This window comes from Xiphophorus maculatus, chromosome 8 (genome assembly GCF_002775205.1).
Source record: "Xiphophorus maculatus strain JP 163 A chromosome 8, X_maculatus-5.0-male, whole genome shotgun sequence".
Classification (NCBI taxonomy): Eukaryota; Metazoa; Chordata; class Actinopteri; order Cyprinodontiformes; family Poeciliidae; genus Xiphophorus; species Xiphophorus maculatus.
The window spans coordinates 4,416,336-4,440,522 of NC_036450.1; the positions used below are offsets into that span (position 1 = coordinate 4,416,336).

At 38.6% G+C, this 24,187-nt stretch overlaps 2 protein-coding genes across 2 annotated transcripts in view; both read left to right on the forward strand.

Annotated features, from left to right (window-relative positions):
* The window catches only part of LOC111609421 (NACHT, LRR and PYD domains-containing protein 3-like), a 33,073-nt gene extending 26,473 nt beyond the window's left edge, over window positions 1–6,600 (forward strand). Inside the window, exons 13-16 of the mRNA XM_023337867.1 lie at window positions 1,661–1,834; window positions 2,096–2,269; window positions 5,878–5,924; window positions 6,074–6,600. Coding sequence (XP_023193635.1) covers window positions 1,661–1,834; window positions 2,096–2,269; window positions 5,878–5,924; window positions 6,074–6,600 — 922 coding nt within the window. The remainder of the gene's footprint in view (window positions 1–1,660; window positions 1,835–2,095; window positions 2,270–5,877; window positions 5,925–6,073) is intronic.
* A 3,817-nt stretch (window positions 6,601–10,417) lies between these two features.
* LOC111609555 (NLR family CARD domain-containing protein 3-like) overlaps window positions 10,418–24,187 on the forward strand; it is a gene marked incomplete at its 3' end in the record, with an annotated part of 46,996 nt that continues 33,226 nt past the window's right edge. The window contains exons 1-5 of the mRNA XM_023338685.1: window positions 10,418–10,641; window positions 10,977–11,052; window positions 16,527–16,594; window positions 18,825–18,848; window positions 18,983–19,102. Of these exons, the coding sequence (XP_023194453.1) occupies window positions 10,418–10,641; window positions 10,977–11,052; window positions 16,527–16,594; window positions 18,825–18,848; window positions 18,983–19,102 (512 nt within the window). The remainder of the gene's footprint in view (window positions 10,642–10,976; window positions 11,053–16,526; window positions 16,595–18,824; window positions 18,849–18,982; window positions 19,103–24,187) is intronic.

The window sequence follows — 24,187 nt, forward strand, 5'->3', positions numbered from 1 at the left end:
CTTTGTTCTTTGTTTCTATTGCATTTTTATATTGATATTGTTTAAATACAAAGGTTTCTTTCATGATTTATTTGGGGGGACAATTCCAAGATTGTGGGGGTCTGGACCCCCCGACCCACCTGGGATTTACGCCCATGTCCAAACAGGTCAGCCTGTGTCCAGTTTGAGTGAAAAGAGGTGCAGGTGATCCACGCTTCAGAGATCAAGCAGTGGCAGCACGAGGCAACGTGTAGAGGCACCAGCTGTGTGATTGGTCCACTCTCCTGGTTTTAAATGCATCAACTATAAACCTATCTATAGGAATAAATCTGCTCCACCAGGCCAGTGAAACGCTCAGAGCAACAAAGACTCTTGCAATGCAGCTTTGTAAGAAAAAAAGAGCATTATTGCAGATCCTTCCTCCCAGGAGTTTTTAGACTTTCTAACCAGAACTGCTCCCAAAAAAACTTATTAATTATTTACATTCTGGCTGTTACATGCAGTCTTTTTAAATGTCTTTTAAATACTCTATTGCCATTTCAACATACAAATATACACATATTACATATGATTATAAATTGCTCTACTCAGCTGCGCATTTTTTCTAACTGATTATGGTGTTTTTATTAAATGTACAGCATTATTATTGCTCTATTGTAAATGTGTCCTTACTCTACAGTCTATTATTTTTTATATTTACTTTTTCTTCAATGTTTGATTCTTTCTATAAACTTAAACCTGTTGCTGGTAAACCTGAACTTCCTGCTGTGGAAAAATGAAGGATTTTTCTATTCTTATCCGTTCTATTAGTGACAAATGTTGATTTTTATTACTCAGAAAACCAACATTTGAGCACTATTACTCTTTCATTTTATTGACAGCTTAAGCACAATTTATTGAGTGTTTTACTCTTATGAAAACGATCAGTTCAGACCTTGGGTTCTTCCTCAATGTTCTCATCATGTGATGAATTGTGTGTCTGCAGCTTATCAGGCTGTTTGGTCTCAGAGGAAGGCTGTGCTTCTCTGGCCTCAGCTCTGACCTCCAACCCCTCCCATCTGAAAGAGTTGGACCTGAGCTACAATCATCCAGGAGACTCAGGAGTGAAGCTGCTGTCGGCTGGACTGAAGGATCCACACTGGAGACTGGAAGCTCTCAGGTATGGAGGAACCTGCTGCAGGAGCAGAGAAGGTCTGATAGAGGAGGAAGAGGGAGAAATGTCTTTAGTCAGTCTGCTGGGAAACATTTAGTTTGAAGCTAAATAGTTAGCTTGTTGCTCAAAGGAACAGCTTTTGTCAGTTGCTGCTCAGTTTTCCATCTCTGTATCCACGAAGTTAAAAAGTGAAAGATGAAATCTGAGATTCTCTCTGCTTTGCTTGAAGCTGGTGTTTTCCCTCAAACCAGCTCTGATGCTGTTATTCAGCCTAGATTTCCACTGGACTCTTTCTGTTAAAACTGGATTCATTTAGGTCATGGTGGATTGCAATATTTCTCTTGCCAGCCTCCTTGTTGTCTGTTGTTCAATCCTTCAAGACAGGAGAACCATCTACAAAATGATCCAGTTCAATATGTGAAGTAAAAAGTCCTTTCAATCTTCCCAAGAAGAAAATTCTTGACTGGAAATAAAGAAATAAATATTTCTGATTTGCTGAATAACAGATTTTTCTCTCTGTCTCCTCAGACTGAGTGGCTGTAACCTCTCAGAGAGAAGCTGTGAAGCTCTGTCCTCAGTTCTCAGCTCCCAGTCCTCCAGTCTCAGAGAACTGGACCTGAGTAACAACAACCTGCAGGATTCAGGAGTGAAGCTTCTCTCTGCTGGACTGAAGAGTCCAAACTGCAACCTGGAAACTCTCAGGTAACTTTGGGCACTTGACAAATTGCTGCATCTTAGGAGCAAAAAGAAACATTATTACAGATCCCAGCAGTTGCTTGACTTTCCTATTTATTATTAAATAAGTAACATAACTGATACATTCCATCCATTCATCCATCCATCCATCCATCCATCCATCCATCCATCCATCCATCCATCCATCCATCCATCCATCAGTTCAGATCTTGGGTTCTACCTCAATGTTCTCATATTCTCATCATGTGATGAATTGTGTGTCTGCAGCTTATCAGGCTGTTTGGTCTCAGAGGAAGGCTGTGCTTCTCTGGCCTCAGCTCTGACCTCCAACCCCTCCCATCTGAAAGAGTTGGACCTGAGCTACAATCATCCAGGAGACTCAGGAGTGAAGCTGCTGTCGGCTGGACTGAAGGATCCACACTGGAGACTGGAAGCTCTCAGGTATGGAGGAACCTGCTGCAGGAGCAGAGAAGGTCTGATAGAGGAGGAAGAGGGAGAAATGTCTTTAGTCAGTCTGCTGGGAAACATTTAGTTTGAAGCTGAATGTTTAATTTGATAATTAAATATTTAGACGCCTCATCTGGAGGCAGAGATCATTACCCAGTTTTGTGGAATATTCTCCAGACTAAGAACGGCTCACAAGGAAAATTAAAGAGTGGGATGGGTTTAATAGTTTAATAGGGACTCTGACTAAATTAATAAAAGAAGTTCAGTTAGATTTCCATGATGATCTACTGATGGCAGAAAGGACTTTAAAACAATATTTGATGGAGCTCCAGACAAATCAGCCCCAAGAAGCAAAGATGAGAAGAAAAGTAACTCCATGTTGGTCAGATGGATGTTTAAAAGTTATGGGAGAGAAAAATAAAGAACTTTAGATTTTAAACAAAATTCACAACTTTCAGGATTTAATAAAATATAAATTACATAAAAAGTGAAGAAAACTATTCATGAGGCAAAGAAAGAAAGTGAGAATTTTAACAGTTTCATCCATTTAGTAGTTTGATCTCCACCAGGGGGCGACATCTGGAAAATGATCCAAAGAATGAAAGGAATCAGGAGAGAATGGAAATCCCTTGTTTTCCAGAAGAAATGAAGAATTGCAGTGAATGATGGTGAAAAAGTAGAATTGTGCTCTATTGACTGTGGTAGAAATTAAAAAACAATAATAAGACCTTTTAGACAGATCCAAGAAAAGACTAATGTGTTTAGGTTTTCAGTAGTTGGGAAAGCTTTTGGGATTGTTCAATAAAGTTTGGTAAAAATTCCCAACGTCTTGGAAAAAGGCAGAGACCCTTCATGTTGGAAAACCAGGGAAATATCCATCCGACCAATCAGATTCCAGATCCACAGCTCTGACGTCACATTTAGGATAAATAATGGAATCATAATAAGAGAAAGAAAAACATTTTATTGATAAAGTAGAGGGATGATATCAGCCCATCAGATGGTTTAGAAGAGGGAGAGGAAGCATCATGGGACTGCAGAGGTCCTTCACCTGATCCTGGTTGTTGGGACAAGAACTTTGTTACTGAACTTAAGGACATTTTTCATGTTTCTGTACGTAAGTAGATTTAATGGTGGGAACTTTTACTCCACTACATTTTACAGTATCTGTACTTTCTACTTCACTACATTTCTATAAAGCGTTGCGTTACAAGTTACATCCAAGTCGCTTTGCGCTTTTTGATTTGTTGGTTAGTTTGAAAGTAATCAATGATTCTGGTGCCGCCTTTGCCTCCCTGATATCATGAACTGCTAGCTTTCAAAAATTCACCATCAAATCTGAAAAACATATCGAGGAAAGTTAAGCTGCTAAACGCTGTCTGAGTTTTGGGTGTTAAACTGATTTAGGTTAGAGAAGTTTTATGTAATCTTACCAAGCTTCTAGTTTAAATCGACTGCAATAAATAAAACAATTAAATAGTTGTAAGCAGCTGAACTGGCAGTAACATTGATTACTGCGGTCGGGGCGCATGGAGCGCAGCATCTCCTGCCATGAATGTCCCAGTAACGTTAAACTCCTCCACATCCTGGTTACTGAATTAATGTGAATAATCTCCATCTCATATTTACATTTACAGTTATATTCAATAAATTAGAATATTGGTTCCCATGAGGCTCGTTTGTCAGGTTTTAAAACAACTTCAGCAGATATTAAACATATTTTTCATGCTTTCTTACTTTTACTCAAGTAAAAATGTTAATGTGGTTCTTTTACTAGAGAACATTTTTGTCTGTTTATTTGTACTTTTACTTCAGTACATTGTTTGAGTTCTTTCTCCACCTCTGGTGAACAGCCAGTAGGTGGCGCTAGAGTCAGGAGGAGGCAGCCTGGAGAAAAGGCTGTTCCTCCCTGATCTGTTTCCAAGCAGTCAGAGTGTAGAAGTTGAGAGCTGGAGAAGTTTCCTCCTGTTGCTGCAGCAGCAGAGATGTTCTGCTTCATGGACTAAATCAGGTTGGAAAGAGGAGAGATCTTTACTGAGCTGCTGGATAAAAGCTTCTGAAACATTTCAACTCTTTCTGGAAACTAATGAGACATAAAAACAATGGATGTTTTTACCATCCAGACCTTTAGAACCAGTTCAGGTCAATAATTCAGTTGTTTCTGTGGAAGATGAACAGATTTGATGTGAAATGATGAAATTCTTCATTTCTATCTGATGTTCCAGCAGATCTGTAGAAAATGGAGCTGCAGCTCTCAGATATTTCAGTCGTCATGTTTTCTATCAATGAATCCACTGATTAAAGCAGGAATCTCATCTCCATGTTCTCCTCCAGAGGTTCCCAAGGTTTGTTCCTGGAAGCTGCTGCTGGTTCCTTCAATCCAGGCTCCGCCCCCTTTAGAGGAAATCTGTCCATATATGGCGCTAAGAGTCACCTTGATGCTGCAAAGCTTTGTTCAGGGATGAGATGTCAGGATGTTAGTGTCAGTCTGTTCCAGGCATTAGTTGTTCTCCTCATGAGGAGCTGAAGTCTCTGACAGGAACGTAGAGCTGAACAGGAGAAGAACTTGAAGCTTCTTCTTGGCCTCTGATTGCAACAGCAGGACAATCCAACATTTTAGTCTGACTTCATCTGGAAATATTTCTTTGACCCTGAATCAGTTTGAAGGCAGGCCAGCTCCTCATCAGAGCTGAGATCTTCTCTGTCCTCCATGCTGGAAATGTACAAGTCCAGCAGCTCCTGATCAGTGACATCAGAGCGTGACATCATCAATAGAATGATGATGTCATTTCCCTCTCAGAGCAGCTTGGAAATCTGAGAGGAAAGATGCAAACAAAGACTCTCTGGACTGTTGGATCTGCTGGTTCTGGTTCCAGATGCTCCTTGGACACTTTCACAAGCCATTACTGCAGCTGCTGGATTCAGGATGCTGCTTCTTCTTCTTGGTCTCGTTGGAAATGTGTGCAGCAGCGCCACCTGGTGGTGTTGGTTGGTAGAGGAAGTGCTGAAAGGTTGGAGGTGTTTGTCAGAGGTGTGTGATGATGGAAGCCTCTCCCTGGTTTGTGAGTCTGAGCTCAGAGATCAAATCTTTGATTCTTGTTGAACTCTTTGTTGAATGTGATGCAGCTTCTCCTTTTTAATGTTTGTATTTCTGGATATTACATTGAGGCCACAGCAAGTTTTCAGCAGCAGGGCTGTTTAGTGTTTCATTCCTTCATCTGTGTGTGGGAGTGTGGATGGAACAGGTATCCAGGTGTTGTGTCAGAGTTTAGATTGATTGTATTTTAATGCTGATTATTAAATCAGGTTGAGCTTCCAGAAATGTTTCCTTAGTTTCCTGATGTCCTTTTAGGCTTCAGTGAGTTTCTTCAGGTTGTTACTGAGGGATTTCCTTTCTCCTCTCTGTTGGAGCTTTTCCTGTGTTTGGAGAAATGAGTTGTGCTGCAGCAGCACCAACTGTCCTTCCTACATCCACTGCAGTTTGCAATCCAAATGTTGGACTGTTCCTGTCTCAGTGGAGGACAATGTGTGTCTGAGAGACATGTAATGTCCATGTTTGCTGCTGAAAGAGACTGATGGTCTGACCCCCCTCCTCCTTTCAGGGTGGAGCCTGCTGGAGTCCCATTCTTGACACCAGGTCTGAGGAAGTGTAAGTGTGTTTTTCATCTGATTCATGACAACAAAGCAGCTCACATTCAACCATCTTCAAACTGTCACATCACTGATTCAGGAGTCATCATCAAAGTGTCAATAAATGATCAATAACTGCAGCTGGATTGTGTTTGTTCTCTCCATCAGATTCCTGTCAACTCACCATCGACACAAACACAGTGAACAGAAACCTCAAACTGTCTGAAGACAACAGGAAGGTGACACGTGAGGAGCTCCAGTCATATCCTGATCATCCAGACAGATTTGATTTACCTCAGCTGCTGTGTAGAACTGGTCTGACTGGTCGCTGTTACTGGGAGGTCGAGTGGAGAGGATATGTTGATATATCAGTGAGTTACAGAAGAATCAGGAGGAAAGGAGACAGTGGAGACTGTTTGTTTGGATATAATGATCATTCCTGGAGTCTGAACTGCTCTGATGATGGTTACTCTGTCTGGCACAATAACAGAGAAACTCGTCTCTCCTCCTCCTCTGTCTCTAACAGAGTAGCAGTGTATGTGGACTGTCCTGCTGGCATTCTGTCCTTCTACACAGTTTCCTCTGACTCACTGATCCTCCTCCACACCTTCAACACCACATTCACTGAACCTCTGATTCCTGGATTTGGGTTCTGGTTCTGGTCCAGTTCTGGTTCCTCAGTGTTTCTGTGCTGAGTTGAGTCTAAAGAGTCTAAAGATTTTCCTCCTGTCAGAGAAACTCTCTCACTGTTGAACAGATAGTTCAGTCTCTACAATCTATTTCTTGGTGAAACAATTCTGATTGAGTCCTTGGAAACTTTTTCTTCTTCCAGTCCTTTAAAGACGGAAGCTGGGATTATTCCAGGATTATTCCAGGATTATTCCAGGATCCTCATGTTTTTCTGTCTGTTTCCAGTCAAAGCTTCACACTGAATATCAAGATGTTGTTTCTCTTATTTTTTCCTTTCATTCATCAGATTTCATTGAAATGTTGATCAGTTTTTCTCAGTCACTGATCATTTTCTGTTTCTATCGGCTCCTATTTTTCTCAACATGTCAGATTTGAATATTAAATCTTCCTTTTGTAAATTTGCTGCAGTTTTTCTTCATGTGTTTTAAATAAAAAAATTTTCTTCTGCATTTGGTTCATTTGCTGCTCATTCTGTTCTTTTCCTGTTCAAATTTAAATATTTGCATTAAAAAGATTTTTCCATCAACTCTGCCTTTCAGAAAGTCCTGATTTAAAGTAAAACATTCCCATCCCATGAAGGTCAGAGGTCAATGCTTTGAAGCCTAAAGTGGGAAAATCTTCATATTTTCTGTTTCATTCAGAACTTCTACCTGAAACTCAGAACCTGCAGAACATTTTTCTCTTTGGAGGAAAAATCCCAGGAACTGGAAGATCAGAGCAGAATGAAAACTGGAGATCAGTGTTGGACAGAAAAGGTCTGATCGCTGCATCTCTGCTATATTTTACATTTAAATCTGATAACAAAAAGTAAACCTGTTTTTAGTGAATAAACCAACATGGATATGACCCGCCACAGCGCCAACGTGGGCCACACCTGATTCAACCCAAACCGGAAAATAAAGGATTTAACTGGAAAAAGCAAAACACAGTAAAATCAGCAGCTGGTTGTGATTAAAATGCAGTTTGTTGCAGAGGTTCAAACTTCCTGATGGTGACCTCTCCTCCGTCCCTCACCTTGTCTGGCCGGTTTTAATCCTCACTGCAGTGTTAGACTGGAGCTCATCTCTCAGATTAACCAGATTAACACTGAGCTGCAACAGGAACCAAACGTCTCTCCTCCAACTTATTTCACTGATTAATAACAAGGTTGGATAAAAACATTGAGCTGAGCTTCTCATTCCTTAAAGAGTCATGAAGAAAGACTCACCCTGGAACTGCAGAAAAGAAGTTAGAAAGTTTAAAAATAGATGGAAAAAACTTTGTAAATATATTCTAACAAGTGATTTAATTATCTGTTTATTTTTGTATCTTTTAATGTACAAAACTGTATAAAAAAGGTGTAAATGGTTAAAAATCTTCATAATGAGCCAATTTTTAACCTGATTAATCATCACAATAATTCTTTGTTGGACCATCGCTACGCGGTACTGAGGAGGAAACTTTAAAAAAGTTTTAATGTAACTTTCTCTATGTCCTAACATGAGATAATCTGAGAGAACAAATGGAGTTCCTCTGCCTCCTCCCTGTGTTCTGCTGAATTACTCTACTGGGTCAGAAACAAGCCATCAGAACCAGAACAATTAGCCATGAGCCTGCAAGTATTGGACATGTTTTTGTCTAAATGAGGTGATTTTATGGCTCCATTTTGCCAGATCACATAGTAGCATTTCTACCTAAAGCCAAACATTAACAGCCAATCCATGTGATCGGTATCTGTGATCGGCAGTGATCGGACCTCATGGTGATCAGAACCGGCAGGAAAAACCCTGATGGGAGCGTCTCTACCCAGGAGTAATATGATGGTTTAGAAGTTCATTGAAATCTTTTCCGTTTTGAAAGAAGCTCACATTTGGGGAACTTGTGAATGATTACATTATTTATCATACTTGGTTCTGCTTAAAATAATTCAATTCAACTGAATTATTCTATTGTCATTATTGTTCTTACATTTGGGAGATTGAACATTTCTGTTTTTATTAAGTTTTTAAAATAAAACTTTAAAAAGTTCAGAAAATAAAATCAATCTACTGAACATTCTGATTTTATGAGGATCTGTTTGAAATGTTTGTTACAAAGTTGATTACTGCATTAATTTTGATGTGAATTAAATTGGTGTGTTTAATTTGTGTTTGTTGTAATGTACTGTTACTGGATGTAATACTATTTTTATTTTTTAAAGGATTTTGACCCGTTTACTGGCCGACATTTATTCTATAAATCATTTGGTGACCAATTAAAAAGTAAATGTATTGAACTAAAAATGGAATATCTAATTTCTGGAGCAGAAATATTAATCACTAATACAGTTTCCTCAAGTGACTGGAGTTTATTTATTTTTAACACAGTTTGATGAAATGGTGAAGAAAATTATAAGACAATTATAAATGGAACTGGTTCATTTTTGGGGAAAAACTGTCATAATTGTCAGAAAATACAAAGAAAATTAAAAACTTTATTTTTAAACACCTTCAGTAAAATTAAACTTATAAAAAATGTTTAATAAATGATGGAAAATACTTTATTTTAAGATAAATCACGGTCGCACCACATGACATTTTTTAAGACCACAGCCGAATCATATTGATAAAAAACCTCTGAAAACGTCTCATTTTAATTTTTAATGATTATTTCTGTGTGCACAACATTTCAAATGTTCTAATAATTGCAATGGATAAACATATTTTTAAATGTTTAATCTCCCCTGATGGAAATCCTGATACGTCAACGACCCTGAAACAGACGTTCCTCCAAAATCTCAGTGATTTCCTTTTCTTTCAGTCTTGCATCCACATCAGCAGAAAGAGGTTTTGAAAGCACTGAAATATCATCAGTAGCAATAATTTCAGCATTTAAAAGCTCAAATCTGACTTCATCTAGTTGAGTATCAAGTCCTTGAATGGGAGGTTTTAGACTCCTGGGTAGTTTGAGCAGTGAATGTAACAAACAGCCATTGATAGAAAAAGCTGCTGTTCCTGTAAATGAAGTCAACATGACAGTTTGATTTGATATGTCAGCCTCCTCTCCATCAGTAGAAGAGGCTACTGATGGATCTGATGATCCAGAGCAGTGCTTGCTTCAGAGTCAATACATTTAATCAGGTGGGATTTTCCACTTCCTGCTCCACCGTTGACATAGAAGTAAAATGGATGAGGGTTCAAAGCACAGAAACACTGAATACACCAGTCTCTTACTGCATAGAACACACAGGCCTGGTTCTGGTTCTGGTTCTGGTTCTGATCAATTGTGCGTAACACAGCTGGATCAATTGAAGGCTGTTCCCTGATGACTCTGACTTCTGTTCCAGCATCAGACTGATGACTGTAGTCGGGGGCAATATCCTGTTCTTTGTCCTCATCAGAATATCTCTCAGATTCTCATCACACTGTAATCTTACAGCTTCAGATTCAGGAGCAAGAATCCACCATTCATCAATCACATTGTCTCTGTTTTGTTCTCCTTCTTCCACTGCACTCTGAATCTCCTCACAAAAGTTTCTCATATTTGTCTGTCTGTCTTAATGCTTTTCACAGACTCAATGTCCTCAGAACAAGGAAGTTGTATGCAGCCAGAACAGTAGAAGAACTGACAGGTTTGGGACCATCATAATGTTGAAATAATAATAGTGCTGACTGAATACCAACATGAATTAGCGGCATTTTAATGCTGGCTGAAAAAAAGAGCCAAACAGGCAAGAAGGTGAAATCAGTGACAAACAGGTCTCCACAGCAGAGAGATGGATTACGGCACTCTTCCTCTTCCTCCTCCTCCTCCTCCTCCTCGCCGCGCCCCATCCTCATCCTCCACCACCTCAACTGAGTTCTGATGGGTCGGTTCAGATGGTCTCTGAAGATCAGACACCAGAACAGAGGCGGATCAGAACCAAACCTAGCAGCTCTGCTGAAGCTCAGGAGAACTCTGAGTCCAGATGTGGACCCTGGTCTCCTCCAGAACCTCCTCTGTTCTGCTGTGGAGGAACTGTGTGGCTTCAGTTCTGCAGCAGGACCTTCTCAGCTGCAGCAGAAGAAGAAAGGACTTCCTGTGTTCAGGTTGGATAGAAACCTGGATATTTTTCTAGCTTGTGGCTCTGCTTCCAGCGTAGATGTTCTCCAGGGTTCTGATCTGGATCTAGTGGACTGTAGAGCTCATCAGGTTTCCTCTCATCCACTTTGAGATCTTCAGCCTCCTTTAGATTCAACCTGAAGCTTCTTCTGACGGAGCTGCAGCTAATATTTAGCATGATGTTTATTATTCTAGCCTCAGTGTTCTGTTCTTCATGTGACTCCACTGAATCCAACTCTGATGTCGTCCACTTCAGAAGTGATGAAGATCCATTTTTCTTTGTCTTCCTGCTCATTCTTTCCAAAGCTCCCATTTTTTCCAGGAGGATCTTCAATGTTCTCCAGCTCTCTTTAGATGATGAAGGAACTCAGACTGACTCCACCCGGCTGGTGCTCCAGGTGAGCAGAAACAAACAAACCCTAAAGTCGTCCTTGCAGACCAGCTTTAGATTTGGATCAACTGAACATCAAGCTTCAGTAACGTCTCAGTTAAAGTTTGTTTTCCAGATCTGAGGTCAGAAAGTTCTGGTTTCCATCATGTCCCAGTTCTTAGTTCTGCTTTTTTCTGCTTCTTTTTCTCCACTGTCCACCTAACAGAGACAAGAGGATTAAAATGCTTCATAGAAACGTTCTCAGATCTCAGATCCTCATTGAACCTGATGTCTGTAGTTTTAGTCAGAAGCTCTCCCAGATGTTCCAGATGAGAAGATCTGAGCATCTGGTTTGGTTGATCCAGAAGGTTCTGGACTCATCCAGAAACCCAGAACAACTGGACTCCAGTCACACCTTAAACAGAACATTCTGCTTCTAAATCCAGACTGGACCGCTTGATTTCTTTGGACCTGAAACATAAAGTGCTGTGAAAAGTATTTGCTCCTTTACAGATTTCTTCTGTTTTGCCTTTTTGTCCACCTGAAATGTTTCAGATCATCAAACTGATTTTAATATTTGATGAAGAAAAACTGATTAAATTCAATAAACAGTTTTCAAATGATGATTTTATTCATTAAAGGAAAAGAGCTGAAAACCAACAAACACAAAACCAAGAAAAAACACAAAGCTGGAAAAACAAGACAAGAATAGAAATAATTAAACAAAGTTTAAATTACTGTCAATGGCAAGAATACAAAGTTTAAACTGAAAAAAGTTTAGATAGAAAAACAAACATATAAAACTTTCACCCTGTTCTACATAAATCATCATCAAAATCAATGCAGCAAAATATTTCCTGTATATTTTTATAAAACATCTTCAAGGATTTCCAGCTAAATTTGTAGACAAACTCACAAAAAACATCATAAACCTTATTTTATTTGTTTAGCAAATATTTTAAAGAGAGAAAAACACTTTTATCTCCTCACTAAATTATTGCAAACTAGAAATCCCTCTAAATTACCAACAATTGTTTTTAATATTCATCCTAAATAAATCATTTTCTATTAGTTTATAGTTTGTTTCTTTCATTTCTAACAATGTTTCTTTACACCATGAAAGGAGTTTATTATAGACTTTGTAAATAATCAATGTTGTTCTGATCTCTACTAAATCATAACATTTTAAAGTATGCACTTTCATTTTTTTATTTTCTTGTTACTAAATATTACAAATGTTTCCATAATTTAGTGTTAATCTATTTTTGTCTCATCATTAATATTTGTAATTCTCCTTCCATTAAACTGTTGCTGCTCCAAACTGACCAGATCAAAATAATGTATCAGCAAATAAAGTAAATGTTAACAAATTAGATTCATTGCATAAATCATTTATGTAAAGTAAGAAAAGTTTAGGACCCAGTTCTGACCCTTGTGGTTTTCCACAGGTAACTTCTAGTCAATCAGAATTCATATTATTTGTACATTTTGATGTCTTGAGTAACTTTTACCCAGGAATGTGAAAAGCGTCATGATTCAGAAATAAGAAAGAGAATAATTATATAAAAATATATATCTTTCTGATTATTTCCTGTTTGTATTTCTAGTCAGACCATTTACTGCAGCAGGAATCAGCTGTTCTTTTCTCTGGACTCTTTTCTCCTCATGATTCCATCATGAAACATTTTCATCAGAACTTCTCTCCTTCCTCATGAAGGTTTTATCAACCTGCCTCTAATTTCACTGCAGACTTTCTGCTGCTCTGAAAGAAGAAACTAAAAATCATGTGAGTTGTGATGTCATCAGTCCCACCACATCCCTCACATTTACTTTCAGTTTAGAGTCATTTTGTTGTTCATATTTTCTTCATCAACTCTTTGGATCATTTGAACAAACTGTAAGTTTTCTTCTTTTTTCCCTTCTTGAACTTTGACCTCAGGAACTTTCTTGTTTGTTTTTTGCTCTCTGATGTTTTTAGAAAACATCCACTTCTGATTTCTGGTCAAAGTTTCATCTCTTCCTTTTAAAGGTTAATCTTCAGGATTATTAGATTATTGATGAACTGCAACCAAACAACATGAACAGCTGATGTTTCTTTGGTTTTTCTCTGAACAAACTATTTCATGTTTCTATTTGCTGGATTCAAACTTTGAGTGATGTTTCCCAAAAAAGGATAAAAGATTAAACCATGATTTATCAGATATCCTGACTTAATTAAACCTTGATTTGGTTTCACAAAACCAACAGCACATATGTTACATGGTAATTAATCCTCTGCCAGTAACCTGCTGCTCTTAGTTCAGCCTGGTGGCCCAAACCCATCAGAATCCAGTGTGTTTGTCACTGATTACACCTTCTTGTCTGCATGTCTTGGTCTTTTTCCCTCCCTGAAATAAAATGCTGCAAATTCATTTTAGTATTCAGTCATGTACTATTATTATTTTTAACATTCAGATTCAGATGACAATAATTGTTCTCACTGATAAACCTCAATGCCAACTCCAGACAGCCAAACTCATGATCAGTCCTGCCGAGCCGAGCTTGCAAATTCTCCAATGTTTGTTCCTTAGATTTCAGGAACTGCAACTGAAATGTTTCTCTCAGCAAGAATCTCTTCTTGTTTGTGGTTCTGCTCACACAGCATCTGAGTCTGAATGTTCACAGCAAGACATTTCCTTGTATGAGACAGGCAGCCTCTCAATGGGCAGAACAGCTGCCAATGTTTTCTGAATTTCATGATACACCAGATAACAGCCAAGTCCAAACAGCAGAAATCTTGTCATCAAAAACTGAATTATATATACATCTTAAAAATCCTCAGCCAACAATATTTAACAGATGCAGGGTCTTTCACTTCCCCCAGGAATTCATCATGTATCCAGATGCAAATGTCCTGTTGGGGCAGGAAGGCTCTCCTTTGCTCATTCTCCTCATCAAACCCAGATCCATAGTTTACAATTCAGAAGACATGCAAAGAAAGAGAGGATCCAAAAGTGATAGTACAATACACAGAGCAGAACACAGAGCAGATGAGGAAAGTAATAGGAGAATAAAAGCATCCGCCTTCACTGAGAGAAAGAGAAAAAAATAAACACTATCAGATTCGCACATTATAATATTGACTTCCACTAATGGAATTTATCTAGCGTAGCATCAGTGAGCCTGTGAGCAACTCATGGTTTCTTTAAGACATTTATTAACACATATTCATCTGATTTATTTAGGCCTGGCTCAACATAGTCGCACCTCCTTAGTTTGGTTTGGTTTTTGTGAAACGGATGAAGCTAGAATGAACTAATGTGTCAAGCTTGGGTTTATCTCTCATCCTGGATTTCTGAATGAGACTTTTGTAAGAGAGCTCTCCACCATTAAGTTTATATACAACACTTTCCTGCTGCTTCCTTTCAAAATAAAATATTAAAATGTGTTTGATTCAGTCAGAATAGTAGTTTTTTTTAGGTCACATAAGCCACTTGTAGTCTGTTTCACTGCAGACCTTCTACTTCCTGATTCTTCTGCTCTGAAAATAAAAACTACAAACCAGGTGAGCTGTCCACAAGCGGAACAAGTAAGAGTTGGGCCGGGGGGCGGGGCTAATGACCGGGTCCTTTATACCCAAATAATAAAGGTCATGATAATATAACTTTAAAACATAGACATGCCTGCAACAGCAGAGCTTACAAGTTTCACCACCACAGACTGTCATTCTGAAATCCATCAATCAGACATGAAGTACAACAAACCAAGAGAACAGAAACATCAGGCTGCTGGTCACTAATGATGAAACGACACAAATTCAAAGCAGTTTAGAACCGCGGATAGCAATCGGATTATTTTGACACTTTATCAATTTCAACTCAGAGCCTGAAGCAGCTAGCAACTGCTGAAGCTACGTTTATTGTTGAAACCAACTTTTTTCCCCGAAGAGTTTTTGCGGCGCTAGTGCCTCGTATTTTATTGCGACAGTAGGCAGACAGGAAAGAGGGCAGAGGACATGCGGCAAAGGTCACCGGGACCGGGAGTCGAACCAGCGACGTCCGCATCGAGGACTAAGGCCTCCACTAAGGACTAAGGCGTGCTAACCCCCTGCGCCACCACAGCAGGCCAGAGAAACCAGTTTATGTTACAGTGGTACCTTCACATTACTTAAGTTGATCCAACTCATGAAAATTAAGTTAGCTCAACAAACATGATCCTTCTCATGATTTAATTACGTTAATTCAAAGACATTTTTTTAAGTTACATTACATTAAGTGTTTTAAGACAGGACTGGGTGAAAGGGTAGAAAGAAGACTCAACAATTAGAAAAGGTACAACAGAACTGTATTTTCAAAACCCAGCCACCTTACTGTATTTTCATGCTGTAGTTTTTACAGCCATTTGTTACAGTGCAGTTCTTAAGTGCCAATAGTGCCCTGCAGAGAAAAACAAATATCTATAGTTTAATGTGTAACTAAAACCGCCTTGAAGTTTTCCCAGGTGCAAAACAGTTATATCCTGTGATCTTCCATAATCTCGCTAGCATCTCGCGTGATCTCCTGATCTCACTAGACCCTCTTTGGAGGGAGATCAATCTGACTAAATTGAATCACGTTATCTCAACTTGAATACATTTTATCCAAGTTGAGACAAAAAACGATTGTCTCCTGTGATCTCCTGTGATCTCACTCATCGTCTTCAGCACAGGATCAGTCTGACTATAATAAATCATGTTATCTCAACATGATTCAATTTCATAAACATTAAGTTGTTGAATTTCTTGTTTATCCAACATGATTGTATCACATTTTTGTTTGAAACATGAGATTATTTAGTTAAAAGTACATGATATTCTTTTGTTAATGTAATAACCCCCTAAGTTCATTTTTTTCAGTGGCACCGCTGTACCACCGACAGAGAGAAAAGGGGATGTAAACTAGGCGGCTGGGCTGACACAGTTAACAATCAGTCTACAGTTAACTCACAAGCTGTGAATAATGTCAGAGTTGCTGCCTGTAACTAGTCCGGCTCCTTCGCTGGGTTGCCAGTTTTGGTGGGTCTGAATCGCTGCCAACAAAAAATCCGGTTCATCTCCAAGACAAAATATGCGTCCAGTTTTTGGCTTTTCCTTGCTCTCTTTTTTTCATCCTTTTCACTCCATGGAGTTCCAGTCATGTTAACTTAGTCTGTAAAAATGCTCCAGATAGTTTGCCATCTGTTGCCAAGTGACTGATGATGACGTTGGTGGACGGCTGGTGACAAGCTTTACCCAGAATACACTTGGAGACAAGATGGACGATCCACTTGTAATTTTGTGTGTCATAAAGTTAAATGTAATAGTAAAAATAAAGCCAGACATGTAGCACAACATTTTTATTCAACACTTTACACCCACTATGTCACTAAAATCAGTCGGTCTTGTAAAGTTTTTAGCAACCAATGACAAGAGCAACCTACTATATAATCCACTGGGGCAATATGGCAATTAATCTGACACGTTCTGAACTCTGATGGTTTCTCTAGCTCCCATCAGACGTGTTGAAGGTGTGGATCTGCCTCTATGCCTCTGTCCCCCAGACCCTGGAGCTACGGTGGCCCTGAGGGGCAAACCACTTCAACAAATTCAAGAACACAACATTAACATAGCACAATTACAAACTTCAGAGACGCTACAACATTAACAAAACGGAAGAGGTATGTCCCAGTGTGAGACTTGAGAAATTGCTGATTGGACAATAAGGCATTAATATGTAGACGCGGAGTCCTACTTACGTCGCCGCCATCTTGAAAGTGGCAGTGGAGAGAACGTGCTGCGTTGTCTAGTTTCAACCGTTTTATAGTACAAAGTGGACCCACTGCGTTTACCTTTCACAGGTAAGAATTAAAGATAATAATATCGTAAATTTACGAGCAGAATTTCTTGACTTTGTGGCCGGTACTGTGCATTTCTGTGGTGAAACAAACTTCCAAACAACAGAGAAATATTTCCTTTGTAACTAAATTGCTCCAGTTAACTACTCTGACTATTAGCTTAGCTAACTTTTTTATACTGTGCAGTTTTTCTAAAGAGGGAGAGGCAATGAGAAACCTGTAAGGGGCCTGATAGCCGTTTGTTTATTGTTGCCATGGTTACCTAGATGTTCGCAAGACAAGTCGCTGTTTGTCTCAAACATGGTTACTTTAAGGTACTTTAATGGTGTCTGTAAGATGTAGATTAAAATAATTTGTTTGATATAACAGACTGAAAGAACATTAATCCAGAGAGCAGCGCGGAGAGCGGGGGGTTTAATCAGGACACGTCCATAAAGATCAGAGCTGGAGATGTTTTTCTTCAGACTTCTGATTCGCAGCTCATCTCCACAATGTTTGTGTTTAGATGCTAAGCCAATGCCCCCATATGGTGATGATATGTTTTAGTTTCCTGAATGTGAATGAATCAGGGATGTATTTTCTATTACACTGTTAGATCATTTTTATCATTCGCTTTAACCTGTAGCTGGCCAGATGTCTCAGAAGGCCCAGTCACTGAACTGCTCCCAGTTTGACCAGCAGACTGAACCCCTGCCTCTGCTCTGTGTTGCCAGTATAATATGAATAAATTTGTCATGTACTGTGCACTTTTTTCTTTCACTTTTTGTGTATTTTAAGTGAAATATTTCAATTTGAAGTATTAGAGTATTATGACAGTTTATGTAAAGAAATTAAAAATAATTTTGTCTGTTAGATTTTGTTCACATTGCTATTGACAGCACATTTTGACATATTACACTATATAAATAATATAATACACTATATCATATAAATATTTTTTAAAGTAAAAATATGTAGCTAAAGTTTGACAACTATTATCAAAGTTGGTCTTTACAATAAAATGCCTAAAATGTTAATGAAGTTACGTTTTTTATTCATATCTTCAAATAGCAAATGCACATTGAATTATGGAATTATGTTAATATGTTCATGAATACATCACTGTTAAGGGGTGTGTGTGTGTGTGTGTGTGTGTGTGTGTGTGTGTGCGTGTGTGTGTGTGTGTGTGTGTGTGTGTGTGTGTGTGTGTGTGTGTGTGTTCATCAATAAAAATGATTTAACAGAATCAGCTGTATCAAATGTAATTATTGTGCCTCAAAACAATTAAATAATCACATCAAAAAGTTTGAAACGTTGCCCTTAGATTTTTTTTGTCATTCCTATAAATATAATAGTGTGTGAGAGATTGTGTCAGTGGCATTCATTACCTTAAAATACTTTGTAGAACAGCACTTTAAGAAGTTCGGTCCATTTAATTGTATTAGCTTGCTGGCAGATAAGCCACTTTCAATATGGCGGACGCTATAGAGCATCGCAACAACGAGCCGACCGGAAGTTATCAAGAGATAACGTCCGGTTCAAAAGCGCTGTCGTCCAATCAGTGATTTTTCAGGTCTCCAACTGGGACATACCCTTTCCATTTTGTTAATGTTGTAGCGTTTTTGAATTTGGTGAAGTGGTTTGCACCTCAGGGCCACCATCTAGTGGACTGATAGTAGAAGTGCAGCAGCTGATGGCAGCTTCCTCTGCCTCTCTGCTGTCTGACTGCATTCACCTGACACTGATATGAAGCAGAGAAGAAGAGCCAATCAGAGGAGGAGCAGCTGATCTTTTTCCAGCTCTAATGATGTAAAGGATGATCAGAGTTGATGTGCAGATGAATGATGTGTGTTTCCTCTGCAGGTGAAGGTAGAAAGTGTGTGTGAGCTGATGTGAATTCAGCAGCATGGATCAGTGTGAGGACAGAGAGGAGGGAGTTCCTCCCTCTAAAACCACTCTGTGTGGGGAAGATGAGAGCCAGAGCAAAGGTCAGAGGTGAGGTCACCATCTCTAACTGTCCACAGCCCTTTTCACACAGTGTTCGCTATATCAGGCCAGAACAGACGTGGTGATGAAGCTGCTGCTGCTCCTCTTTGCTGATTAAGTTTTAATAATCATGTTTCTGTCAGGATCCATCAGAGACTCAAACCAGAACCAGAACCAGAACCCAGCTGTGTGTCCTTTAAGAGTGACAGGTCAAAGGATGATTTCATTCACTTTAAATCTCCTGGATCTCCACCATCAGAGAGGTGAGCTGTTTCTAACTGCTGTAACTGTTCAGTTTATATCTGTTATTATGACCATCCAATATTAATTTAACACACAAACACAAAAGGCAGAAGTGAGTTTAATTTCTAGATTGATATTTGGATTGTTCTCTAAATCTACATGTAATTTATTTTCCAGACAGAGTAATGCTGAAAGAAAAAGGATTTTATTAATTAATTTTATAATTAAAGTTTCATCTCTGTGGTTCAAACATCATCCAACATAGTGGATTATTAACCATTTCCACAGTTAAGCTAAATAAATATCTCATGTGGATATCTTTCAGAACCAGATGATCTCTTACATACATAAGCTATTGGGTCATTCTCTGAATTCGGTGCATTTTGTGTCTCACAGGTTTATCTCAAATATTTTATTAATTAATTTATTTATTTATTTGAGTTTATTTGATGGGGACAGACACACATCGACATAAACAAACTGATCAAAACAGCAGTCCCATGTTTGCGTCATAGCGCTATAGCAACAGCTAATTCGCAGCACTTGTCCCTAGATGGGCTTTTAAAAAGTACCTCTAAAGTTAAAATGATGATCATTTAAAATAGCACAGCTTGATGTTGACGACATCTACAAACAAACAGTGAAACATGAAACATCAAAAATGGGTACAGTTCTGTTTTTGACATAACCAGAGTTTAGTTTGTTTCTTGAACGTACTAAAACTGGTTACAGACTTTAAATCAACAGGAAGTGAGTTCCAAACTGCAGATCCTCTCATGGACAGAGCACTTTGAGCAAACGTGGTTCTTCGAAAGGGAACCTTACAGTTTCCATCTGAAGCTGCTCTAGTAGATCTGCTGTTGCCCTGCAGTCTCTGTATGCAATTACTTAATGGTGTAGGTGCATATCAATTTAAACACTTAAAAATCAATTTTAAAAGATCATAATTTATAAAATCAGGAAAGTCCAAAAGGCCGAATTTAGCCAAAATGTGACAATGATGGAATCTGATTGGCTTTTGATATAAAACCTTCAAAGCCCGATTACAGAGACTTGCTAATGGTTTGAGTCTAGTTTGACTAGTCTGAGACCAGACAGCAGCTCCATAGGAAAAATGTGAGGATCATTGAGTTAAAAAAATATCTCTGCACAGTGAAGAGTTAAACAATTTCTAATAATTTTTAAACAGTTTACATTTGATCTAACAGTTTTGCTGATTTTGTCAACATGGCTCCTAAAATTTAACTGAGCATCCAGAATTATTCCTAAATATTTTTCTTGTGATACTTGCTCAATAGGGTCCCCATTGATCTGAATATTCAAGGACTGTAATGATGTTTTCTTGATTGAAATGCAAATACATTTTGTTTTCTTTGTATTGACAGTTAATCAAGAATCATTTAGCCATAATGATAATCTCTGCAGGCTGTTGTGAAGTTTTTCACTGATTACAATACTGTTCTTGTCTGATGTATAAACAATAGTGTCATCAGCAAACATTTGCAAGTTAACTTCAGGACAAATATCAGGAAGACTGTTAACATACAGACTAAAAAGGACTGGACCTAAGATAGTTCCTTGTGGAATCCCTGTTACTATTTTACAGAAGACAGATTTACTATTATTGATGACAACACACTGTTCACGATCTTTCAAGTATGATTGAAACCAAGACAATGATCGTTCTGAGAAATTAAATGATGAAAGCCTTGAGATCAGTAAGTTGTGGTTCACCGTATCAAAAGCTTCTTCAAGTCCAGGAAAACTGCACCAGTGATTTGTCCCCTATCAAGTGATTGTTTAACATTTTCAAGCAGCAGACTTATAGCAGTCTCTGTAGAACGATTACGTCTGAAGCCAAACTGAAGAGGATGCAGAAGATTATTACTTTCTAAATACAATAGTAGTTGTTCTAGAATAATTTTCTCCAGCACTTTTGACATGACCAGAACAAAACTTATTGGCCTGTAGTTACTGATTTCATGGGGACTTCCTGATTTAGAAATCGGTTTCACCTAAGCTTTTTTCCATGCATCGGGAAATTGCCCTGTTCTGATGGAAATATTAATTATGTGAGTTAAAGGTTCTACTAAAATATTGCAGTATTTTTTTAAAAACATAGCATCTAAATTATACATATCGTTTGCATAAGAAATGCTTAAGCTATTGATAGCTTTTTGAACATCAGAGTAATGAATTTCTTTTATCTCAAACAAATCAAAACAATTTTTGGTTGGTTTTGTACCATGTAAATCCATTGGAGCTGGTAGGAACTTTGATGCCAAATCTTTAACTGATGAGAGGAAAAAATCATTAAATATTGTTGCTAGCTGAACAGGATCAGTTAGGATTTTTTCTGCTACCTTCATATTTGTAATCAGTGCGTACATTGGGGCTCAGTAAACTGTTTAACTGTTTCCAGATCGTCTTACCATTCCCTCCTGCTCCTGACAAAACGTTTATGTAATATTTAGCTTTAGATTTGTACATTTCTTTAACTACTCTGTTCCTCAAACTTTTAAAAAACAGCCAATCTGTGGTCCTTTTGAATTTAAAAAACAATTTTAGGGCATAGTCTCTCTTTTTCATTAACTGCCGAATGTCATCCGATACCCAAGGTAGCTGTATTTTTCTTCGTCCCTTCATTTGAGTTTTTAAAAACTTATTCATAGTATCACAAACATTGAGAATATATGTATTACAGCAATCATTTACCTGATGCTGGTTTAGGACGTCATCCCAATTAACCCTTGCTAATTCGGCCTCAAATTTGGGTCCATCCTTTCTTGGAATTTGTATTAAAATCTGTTTCTGTGTATTATAATGACTGACAAAACGACTTTGAGGTAATTTTCTTCCAATGAGAGTGATATTGTGGTCGGATAAGCCGCACACTAAGTTATAGGTTTTTATGATTCGACCAGGTTTGTTTGAAAAGGTTAAATCTATTAAGGTTTGACTGTTTCTGGTGATACGAGAGGGACCATTGATTAACTGATCACTAGAACTACCAAAGATTCCCAAAATGGGAATCTTCGTCCAGGTACCAGAGAGGGGCCAGTTTGGCCCTCCGAGAGAGGGTGTGAAGAGGCGCCTTTGTTATGTAAATAAGGCCATTACTGACGCACCACAAGAGGGGGGCAAAGCTGAACTCTGCATTCCAAAAGAAGGGTCATTGAACACTTCAGGCTCAGGACAATGTTTGAGGTTCCAATGTTGTGAGTAAAATAAAATACAGTATAAAATATGAATATAAATCTAAATATAAAATATAAAGTGCAGGACTGACAGTAAAATAGAAGTCCACCCGTCTCTCCTGCACCCCAATGCATGCCTGATAAAGCACATGTGCATTCAGTGCTGCCATGTCAATCATGTTTGCCAGGTTTGCTGACCAGCTGTCACATAGTGATGGAACCTTGGTCACCCCCCGCAAGATTATGACTGAAATAAATGCCATTAGTTCTTGTGAACTAAATAGGTAAAGCAGTCACCTATTTATCCTCCACAGCACAAAAGGCTGCATGCAAATTTGCATGTGCAAAGTCTCCCAGATTTCTTTTGCTTACACTTTTTGCATGATTTTTCTGAGGTGGATCAACACAATTAATTTGGTTAGTTTATTTCTAAACTGTCATTTTAAACCCTCTTAGCTTTATTTCAAAGAAAAACATTACTAATTTCTTTTAGAAAAACCTTTGCATATTTTTTGAAACAGATTGTATGTTTTGCAAACTCTATGTACATTTGGCAAAATGACCTGGATAATGCAGCACAACATCATGGATCAGCTGCAAAAAGTCACATCTCTCCAAAAACACTTCATGTATGCTTCAAAACTAAACTGACTAGTTGTAGGTATCATAGATACCCACCCCCAACATGGACTATTCACATCCCTACCTTCTGGCCTGACGGTCAACGACCACATGTACAATAGAAGAATAGAAGAATGGATGAATGGAGGCTAATTTGAGCCATCAGAGTCGTCAGTTTGGACAGGGTCTTGTGGCCCTGTTTCAGCCAGTCTGGGGAGAAATCGAAAACCTGGCCCTCCTAGTGCTAATCAATTTAAATTTCATGTTATTTCTTTATTTTATTTTATCTACAACTTCAAGTTGTAGATAGTCTCTATTCTCTATGCTGCAAAAGCGAAGTAATTTCCCTGCTTATATAATATAAAGATTATATATATGTTATATTTAGCTTAGTTTTATTTTAGCAAAAAAGCACAATGAATTATTTTTAATATTTTAAATGGAGAATTAGAAATTTTACAGACAGGTACCAGATGTATTTGTGTCTAAGTCAAGAGGTCAAGAGGCTTTTTAGTTTGCAAGAAGCAGGATGGAGAAGAGGATACAGAAGATATACAGAAGATATACAAAAAAAATATACAAAAGAACAACTGTTATTTGTTTGAATGCTTTTTATTTTTGTCATTAATAACAATAAAAAAAATACAAGAAATAAAACAATTCCGCAATTATTTGCAATAGGCACAGTGGGACAGCAGGGGGCTGCGTGTGTGTGTGTGTGAGTGGCATTTCAGCCCTCATTCTGTGCACTGTCTGCACTGTCGGCACACATCTGGCGCTGCCAGTTCATGGGCTTGCTGCATTTGCCACATGCGTATTTGAAGCAGTCAACGCATCTCCTATTTGTACTATTTTTAATGCATCGACGGTTGATTTGGCACTTCGCCCTTTTGCCTGGGCTGGGTGTGGCAGGTTGTTGGCAAAGCAGTTGCTCCTTGCACGCCTTCTTCTCACTCACATGAGAGTTAGCCAACTCTTTTGCGAGCTCCACCAGGAAGTCCACCCGTCTCTCCTGCACCCCAGTGCATGCCTGATACAGCACATGCGCATTCAGTGCTGCCATGTCAATCATGTTGTAGAACACGGCAACTGGCCACCTCCGTGTTCCTGCACGCACGCTGTACTCCCGCACCATTTTGTCCATCACATCCACACCGCACTTTGCTTTGTTATATCGTTTGATGGTGTTTGGCTTTCTTCTGGTGGTATCCTCAGTCTCAACCACGCTGTGCATGCTGCTGAGAATGTAAACGACCTTCTTCCTTTTGGGCACATACACAGTCAGCG